This window comes from Vigna radiata, chromosome 4 (genome assembly GCF_000741045.1).
Source record: "Vigna radiata var. radiata cultivar VC1973A chromosome 4, Vradiata_ver6, whole genome shotgun sequence".
NCBI classification, from domain to species: domain Eukaryota; kingdom Viridiplantae; phylum Streptophyta; class Magnoliopsida; order Fabales; family Fabaceae; genus Vigna; species Vigna radiata.
In genome coordinates this window covers 5,354,257-5,364,126 of record NC_028354.1, presented here as the reverse complement: position 1 = coordinate 5,364,126, position 9,870 = coordinate 5,354,257, and the positions used below count along the sequence as shown (strand labels likewise).

The window sequence follows — 9,870 nt, the reverse complement described above, 5'->3', positions numbered from 1 at the left end:
TGTATACATCTAAAATCCAGAAATCATATTGCAATTTTGTTAATTTTTAAATAATTATATTGAAAGTTATAATTTTATTAACTGTTACAATAATATTTAATAATAATAATGAATATTATATAGAAATTAGACTCGCTTTATAAGCGTATTTGGTAGATTTATACAAGTATACTATACCTTTACTAGATTCGAGATCCCCTTTTTCATTTAAAAAAATATTATATCATATTTTCATTTTACGAAGTTATGTGTCATTCTAATTAAAATAATTGCTTGTCAAAACAATTAATTTAAATAATATTTATATTCACAATTTTTACCGTTATAAATATACATCATGATGCTTTGCTGGTTTAAACATGTACTTGGAAAAATTAGATTTCTAAGAAAAATAATACTAGATGTAAAATGTAATATTTTCGTTTAAAATTTTTGAAAAGGTTAAAAAGTTACATCTCTTAAATGATAAAGTGTATTCACAGTTATTAAATATAAAATAAATTATTAAGATTGTGATGTGTTTGTTTTCATCCTACGTTTTTTTAGTTAGAATTAATCACGTATTTAAAATATTATTTATTTTAGAACATGAAAGGTTTTGTCTTTATAAAATGTTATGGTTGAATGAGGATGTATTTAAACGGTTATTAGTTATGACTAGATCAAACAATGTGGTATAATGCATTTATTTATTTAATTTAATTATTAAATTATAATTAAATAGTCATTTTTTAAATTGAGAACTAGTATAGGGCGAGTTTAACAACAACTATGTCATATTTTTTTTGCATGTTCTTCGTGAAATATAATCTTACAAAAAACTATTGAAAATGGAATAGAATATTTTTCTATTAATATAAATAAATAATGATACATAGTGAAAATATAATTGAGAATTGTTAGAATTATTAGAAATAAAATAGATTTATAATATATAAGTAACTGGATATTTATTTTACAAACTAATTTTATGATATTAAATTAGACTTAAAATCTATTTCTTAAAATCTTATTAGAGTCTATTTTAACAAAATTTATTATTTATTAGACATATTATTTCACTCGTTATTGATGTTTAATTTCATATTTGACATATATATATACATTGACATAAATATAGTTAGTTGAAATTTTCACATCAATTAAAGATAAAAAGCCAATTAAAATGAGAGAAAACTTCCAAAACAATTAAAATATAATGTATGTATTAAAAAAAATCTAGTTTTTTTAATTTTGTAAAAACTTTAATTTCCTACTTCATTACAAACTCTTTTTTTCTTCCTTTATTTTTGTCTTCTAATTTCACGATCATATAAACGTTTTAGAAAACAAAATAAATCGTTTTGTATATCGCCTTTAAGTCCAAGTTACACGAAAGACTGTTTAAGTAATTTTTGTTTGTCTTTTTATGATAATTCTTTCAAATCTGTTATGATAAATTTTTTAACCAAACGTATTAATCTAATTATATGTTTTAGTTAATAAATTATAAATATTTTAAATGATTAAGATAACATTCTCCTCTTACAAAGATTGAAACAGATAACAAACAACTAATACTAAGATACATTGTATGACTATAATAATTTTTTTTTTGTAAGGATTGTATTTTATGTAATTAACACGAATATGAAATAATTAAAAATTTATAATTAAATTGAATTTATACATACATTTTAGTTATTTAATGATGTGGTTTGTAAGTTTATGAGTGGTGAGATGAGTAAAAAACAAGATGGATTGAGCTATAGGTTCGGTGGACCAGACATAATAAAGAAAATCCAAGTACAATGTTCAGCGAAGGGTGTGTGCCCTTAGTATTTAAGAGCTACAGACAGAAAATCTTCCCTTCTTACCTTAACAAAAATAAATAAATCTCTTCTTATTATTCATTCTTTACCTTCAAGGAAACTATGTTTGAACTTATAATTTAGCTTCTATCTGACAGATTGATTTTATTCAGGGTTAATTCTTCTATATTAATTTACTTCACACATCAATCACACTAAAAAATTGGTCAAATTATCAAATTTATATATCCTAATCCAACTCTTTATATTGATTGTACACTTTGATTAAAATTACGTTTTTTCACACCAAACCCTTCCATCATGGCTTACCAATTTAAGTCATAAACGAAAAAAAAAGCATTACACTTTAAGTCATTTGAAAAAACTTTACATAATTTAAAAAATGTCAAAATTCTAAAACTAAAACCTTTAACAAAACTCAGCTTAAACCAATGAATGAAATTTCGTTCAAAATATATTTCTATGATTAAATCACATAATGAACTAGACTATAACATTTCTAATATAGAACAAAAGTAATTTATATTATCTCGTGTTTAATTTAAGGTGTTTAACATTGAAAAAGGAACCAAGAAAAAACATTAAAAAAATATCTTTATTCACTTAAAAGTTATAACTTTACACAACAACATTACTAAGTAAACTTTAAATAAAACATATTTTGCTTTTGAAAGTTTTAGATTAGTTATAAATAATGTCTAACTTTTTATTTTACAAATCAATTTTATGGAATTGAGTTTAACTTATAATTCATTTTTAAATATGATATAAAAATCATGAATTAGACCATTCATCGATGTGTAGTTCTACGTATAAGATTTGTGTACCTTAATTTTAAAAAACATGTTAGAAATTTCACACTAATTACAAATATAGTCAATTTAAAGTGTATATATATAAATATAAATTTCATCTTACAAATTAATTTTATAGAATTAAATTAAATTTAAAATTCATTTCTTAACTTACCTATCTTATTTTGACTCTACCTTTTTAAGTACAAGACCTAAATTATTTTATTTGTCACCCATGATTTAGGTAATGTTCTCACCTATCTGTAGTTGAAGAGAAAAAGATATAATTCTATACCTTAAATAAGAAATTAAATAAGTTAAAAGTTAAAAATTGAATTATGACTTAGACATTATTTAAGACACTTGTCTTGAAAGACTTAAAAAAGAATAAGTAGTTACACCTACCCTGATTACCTAGCTAAGCCAAAAACAAGGGTGTACCTTGTTATTTATCATTTAGTAGTTTAGTTTGGGCAATGAACACCCATGTGAGTTTGTTGTAAGGAAACTGCTCTCACGCGTCTTCATTCATGTGCATTTGACTCTCTCTCACTCTCCATAATTGCTCCTTTTAATGCTCTTTTCTTTTTTCTGCCAAATTCACAAGCTAAATTAGTTACCCTAGTGTTACAACTCATAAATTATTATTATCTTTTACAGACTTAAAAAATATTATATATTTATATCAGCAGTATTTTACCAAGTACATAATGTAGTTAGAAAATATCTGCTTTCTCGTTATATATCTCAAACATTGTTTTTCTCGCAAATCTCGTACTGTGTAAGAGCGAATCCGTGTAATGTTGATAATATGTTCAGATTTTCACTAAGAAGGAAGTTCGAGATGTATTTTAGGTTTTTTGACATAAAACAAAAGAGTCATATCATACCAAAATTCACCTCCAATTATGCACAAATTTCTTCTGGAATGCATGCATGAAATAAAAGTAACTTGTATACATGTACTTTTTCTATATGCATTAAATAATATCTTGAAAGAGATTATTTTAACAAATTTGAAATCAAAATACAAATAACATATTAAAAATATACGAAGAATGATTAAATATGCTTTATTTAATTATTACCGTATTTATTAATAAATAATTTATTTATAAGATATGTGATGAGTACATTACACTTTATTTATATATATATATATATATATATATATATATATATATATATATATATATATATATATATATATATATATATATGGNATATATATATATATATATATATATATGGGGTTTGCTAATTTATGTAAGGGGAATTTTCAGTTGGTACATTTTAACAAAGTATATCAAGTTTTAAGTTACAAAAATGTTTCTGTTAAAAAAAAGAAAACTAATTTTAAATCCAAGATATTTTAATAATTTTAAATTTAATTTAAAAAAAAATAGTTATTAAAAATCCTGGTTGAGAAAAGTTATTAGCTTTTATTATATACTTTTTAAAAGGTAGTTTTTTTTCAAAATAAAAAATAAAATAAAAGGTAATTGTTTTTTTAACCCAGACGAGTTTTATAAACCCAGACGGATTTTATAAACCCAGGGTTTTACAAAACCAGACGGGTTCTACAAACCCAGACGGGTTCTATAAACCCTAAACCCTAAACCATTATATTTTTTAAAAGGTAGTTATTTTTTAAAATAAAAAATAAAATAAAAGGTAACTGTTTTTTAAAATTAAAAATAAAATAAAAGTTAATAACTTCTTCACTATTTTTAATAACTACCTTTTATTTTTTTTATTTTAAATTAAATTTTAAAATTATTAAAATATCCTTAGAAAAGTTGGTTTTCTTTTTTTAACAGGGACATTTTTGTAATCTAAAACTTGGTATACTTTGCTAAAACATATCAAACTGAAAAACACTTAACAAACCCATATATATATATATATATATATATATATATATATATATATATATATATATATATATATAATGAAAATGTGAATAAAATATACCGAATCCCTTTAATTATAAATTTTATCACTCAACTATATCACTATTTTCCAAGTTTATTATCCTAGATTATTTTTGCTACGTATTTTATCATTGTATATGTTTAATATTTATTATTGAAGGAGGAGAACCATAACATGTATGGATGTCAATTCATTCACCAAATAGTAACAAAAAAATGGAAACACGAACATAAATTACCAATAGTTTAAGGAAGGGACAAAAACAAATTTATTTATTACATTTAAGGGGGTAAATTATCTTACATTATTTAAGATATTGATAAAATGTGTTAAAAAAAGGTCGTATGTGATAAATTTTATAAGAGAATGATAATCGAGAGGTGAAAATTTAGTTCAACCTAAAGAAAATTATGTCATTTAAAAAAAAAAACTAATTATAAATGGTATAAGATGAACAATCAAGTTACACGGAAAGAATTATAGTTCATATGAAAATCATAGAAGTGTTGATGAGTATAATTTTATCTTGTAAATAAATACAGATAAAAAAAGGTTTGAAAAAGTGTCTGAGTTTGTAATTTTTAAATTAAAAAATCAGTATTAAATATTCTAATTAAACAAATACAAAAATAAAAATACTTTCTTTAGGATACATTTTAATGTAAAAATATTGTGAATATCTATACTCTATACACAATTTTTTCTAATTCTAATGATCTATGTAGTAAATACTTTTTTCAATTTAAATAATTACTTAAAAAAATATTTTCACTTTTACTCTTTTAATAACTATTTTTTAATTTAAATAATTACTCATAATAAAAAAATATTTGAATAATATAAAATTATTAATAATAAAATTATAAAAAATATTTTTTTTTATAATTGTACTTTTATTAAAATATTTTATTTTCAAATAAAATTATATTAATCATTATTATGAACTTTAACATTTTAGATATAATGGGGCCTCAAAGTTAAATTTGGATTATATGTTGTTTTTTTCGAAGTTTTAAAATATATTTAAAACATTTTTAAAGTACTAAAATTAGTAAATTATTAATACTTTACATAAAATTTGAATATTTCAAAATTCATCAATCATTTATTGTTATTGACTAAATTTATTAAAAAAGAAATAAGAAGAAAATATATAAAACATGAGATCACATTGAGTCTATGATAATTATATTTCACTAAACATGTACAAATTATACTATTATGAAAAATAATATAAATGAATGCATGATAATAAAATATTAAACCATCTATATTATTTCTTATGAATTATAATTAAATTAGTTAACTTATGAATATAATTATTTTCTTAAAAAAAATATGATTAGAAATTTTGAAGTCCATATACTAAAAAAAATAATTTATTTTAATAATTAAAAATTATATTATAATTTGATAAAACTTTTATTACAGTAAAAAAAAAGTAAATATATATTGGTTTGGGAAATTCTAAGTTAGAAAAATGGAAAGTGGGGTTTGAAAAGTAAAAGTTTTCCCTTTGAAGAGTGACACTAACTTGTGATAAAGTGTTGGAAATTTATGACAGGTTTTGTTGTGGGAAGTTGCTACTGTAGTAGTAGCTGTCAATCTGTTCCTACAAGCCTCCATCACATGGTTTTTCCATTTCTGAATCTTTCGTAACATAAATCCCAAACCCTACATTCATGAATCACACACTTTCGTCAACTTCTCTGCAACAATTCCCTTCCATCCTCACCATATTTTCACTTCCCACCAATCACAATTTATTATAAACTTTATTATCAGTTTAATACTATCAACAAGAAACAAATAAAACAAAACGTCAAGTTCTTCCTTTTCCTTTTCAATTCAAGTTAATAGCTTTATCTTTTTCAATGGAATTAAGAATGCCCCAGATGTTGCAATCCCAAAACCTAGTACCAATCCACGAACCAGATACTCGAGAGCGTTTTCTGTTTGATTTAGTCCAGTGATGTTGGGAGAACCTTTTCTCATTGTTTCTTAAAGCAAGGGACCAAAACGCATTTGAAGCTAGGGTTTCATTGCAAGTCCACTTTCTCAGGGTCCGACAAATTTGAAGCTGCATTTATATTTAAAAATAGTATTTTTACAACTTTTTTATAATAATATAATAAATCAGATTATTGTTAATTAGATCCATATATATATCTATACATTAATTTGACTGTGATTTGGAAAATATGATAAATTCAATAAATAATAAATCTATTAAAATATATTTTGAATGATTATAATATTATGTTAGAAAGCAAATTTTAAATTAATTTAATTCAAACTATAAAATTTAAAAACAAATTCTAAGGGCAATTATCGATCCTAATGATAATGTTTTAGCATGTACTTTGGATTTTGGAATGAGTGTTCACCTACTGTTTAGTACTTTACACTAAATTCAGTATATGATATTCATGGTGCTGGGGACCCTTCTTCTGAGTTTCCTTTCTTTGTGTCAGATTACTTTCACCATCCAAGGGGACATGAAACAAGTCTTGTAGAATTCACATTAACTTTTGTTTCACAATTTAAATTCCCCATTTATATCTGTCACATTCAAAATATGATCACACTCAAACTCGTCATAAATCAAAACCAGGGATTAATTACTATAAAAACCTGGACAAACTATGTTTCACTTCACACGAGTCTCTTACAATTGTTGCTTCCTAGTATAATTATGTCTTTGACTTTCTGTAATCATAACGTTAATGTTTCTCATACAAGTTTAGAGTAGTTAACATCACAATTTCCTTAATTAACCTATCAATATGGTGTTGAAGTTTTGAAAAGCTTGTGCAGTATAAAGGAGTTAAGAAAACAGATTATCGATGTAATTGACAACGACAGAACGGAGGATTCAATGCGAGTGTAAAAAGTTGCATTGTCGTGACCATAAAATTAATGACCCGTTAACGTATCTTATTTAAGCGTTAAAATAAATATAAAAAGATAGAATCCATGCACAACCCCCACAACACATATTCTCGGGTCCATCTTTTCACTTTATTATGACGATATTTCAGGAATATATATATTTTGTCACAGAAAAAAAAAGTATTATCATATCACATCCTATTAAAACAAATAAAACAAATAAGACTAGGCAAAAGGAAACCATAACACCCTTTTGACAGGAAGGCACACCTTATTGGGTAATGAACCCTTGAGGGATTCATCAATAATAAGTATAGTTTACAGAAAAAATTAATCCAGATGCAAATATGGTGTGTGACATTCATGCCTGTTAGGAAATAATATTAAAGTTTGGAGTTTCTTTTTTTTCATTGAACGTTTTCTATAGTATCCAGAGAATATAAGAATTTTGATACCGTTTTCTTTTTTGTTATATGATAGGAAGAAAGATTCTTGATAACAACAGTATCAAAACTCTTAAATTTCTGAAGATATATTATAGAAATTGTGAACAACACATGAAACCTTACTTGATAAAATCATGGAGTTTGAAGTTGCTTGCTTCTTGAACATCATTGATCCAACCAAATTTCTCCATGAAAGGGTTGGCCAAGGACTCTGGTGGGTAGTCATCAATGCATTCGTCCCACACGTTAGGATGATCCCTCAGATCCTTCATTACCTCCCACAAACAACTGTTGCATTTAAAGCCAGCACCAAAGCTTATCATCAGTACTCTGTCACCCTTCATGAGTCTCTTTTTGGCCTCCATGTACCCCAGCACGTACCACAGGCTACTAGCAGAAGTGTTGCCGAACCTATGGAGTGTCATTCTTGCTGGTTCAAGGTCATATTCACACAGATCTAAGCTCATTCCAATCCCATCAATCACAGCTTTTCCTCCTGTGTGCAGGCAAAAATGTTCAATCCCAGTTTTGAAGTTCAAAGGAGATTTGTTATTAGACTTACTAGATCCCCCACTTGAAGACTTAAGGGAACTACTATCCCTCAGTTTTCTCAAGAGGAACACAACCATAAACCTTAGCAACTCTCTAGTTGGCAAAACCTTGGGTGACAACACCCTTAGGTTATCAACAAAGGCTCTTGTAGCTGCCTTGGGAAGGTTTTTTCCAAGGTAAAACCCAAGCCTGCCTTCTTCATCTTCCTTCTGATTGCAGCAACTGTAAGCATCTTCTCTAGCCCCATGGTGAGTCCTCACCAAACACTTCAGCCTCATCATGGCCCTGTGCTTGAAGGATCTTTTGTTTGTCAAAAGTATCACACACCCACCACTCCGGAACAAACCGTTGGCAAGAATCATTGATCTGTCGTTGCCGTTATACCAGTTTGGACTGAGAGACTCGGAAGTCACCAAAACAGCAAACTTGTTCTTATGCGACTTGAAAATGTTTTTAATGATGTCCAGTGAAATAAGACTGGCACTGCAACCCATCCCAGTGAGGTTGTAAGCCTTTACGTCCTCCCTCATTTTGTAGCGGTTGATGATTCTTGAAGTCAGGGAAGGAACAACGGAGAACATAGAGACATTCACCACAAGCACATCGATCTGCGAGGGGGAAATGCCTGAACTTGCAAGGAGCTTGGCAATGCTGTCATGAAAAAACTCCTCCATTTCCGTGACACCATCTTTCAGTGTTGGAGCTGCCTCACGACCCTCGATAACGTTACTTGGGGCATACGTTTCCTCACCAATGCCGGAGTTGACAACGGCTTTGAGGAGGAATTTGTACTCATTCAGACCCAAATGCTTGTTCCTCTCTATGATCCTGCCACAGCATTCGGTTCCAAGCTTTCTTTCATCGCTTGGCTTGTACAGTTGGTAGTCCAATATGTAACACTCTTGGTCTCTTCTCTGATCAAACAGTTTCCAGATCAGGAAACACAAGTACAGCATTGTTGCACCATAAAGTAATATGATGAACTCCATTAGAGAGAGAGAGAGAGAGAGAAGAAGAAGAAGAAGAGAAAGAGGAAGTGAACTTAAGGGTTAGAAATAATGCGGTGGGTTGGAAATTCAAATAATGGCAGTACTTTATAAGAAGGGTGAGAGCGATGAGAGAATGAGTTGGGCGTGTGAAAGGTAGACGGTAATCCAAATTTGTCAATGCTCAACAGGAACAGTAATAACATTGGTATTAGTATAGCTACCTCAACCCCCAACAAACTTATCTCTTACAAGCTTTCGTGTCAACCTTTATTACTAGAAAGAAAGCAAGCAATGGTCACAGTATGAGCATGCTAGGAAGAGTTTTGTGGTTAAGTCTTTATTCCATAATAGGACATTTTCATCAAAGTTCCAATATCTTCAAATGTTATAACGCCAGCTACTATCTAGGCTGTAATAAGCAACTTGCATGGAATATAGAAATGAAATGACA

At 27.1% G+C, this 9,870-nt stretch overlaps 1 protein-coding gene across 1 annotated transcript; it reads right to left on the bottom strand.

Moving 5' to 3' along the window:
- Positions 1–7,832: 7,832 nt before the first annotated feature.
- On the bottom strand, positions 7,833–9,658 carry LOC106758797 (3-ketoacyl-CoA synthase 12). Its single transcript, XM_022779650.1, has one exon. The coding sequence runs from the start codon at positions 9,417–9,419 to the stop codon at positions 7,998–8,000; it is 1,422 nt and encodes a 473-aa protein (XP_022635371.1). The 5' UTR covers positions 9,420–9,658; the 3' UTR covers positions 7,833–7,997.
- Between the last annotated feature and the right edge of the window lie 212 nt (positions 9,659–9,870).

Bases quoted from the DNA above. Each gene is read 5' to 3' on its own strand.
- LOC106758797 (XM_022779650.1), bottom strand. From the start codon at position 9,419: ATGGAGTTCATCATATTACTTTATGGTGCAACAATGCTGTACTTGTGT.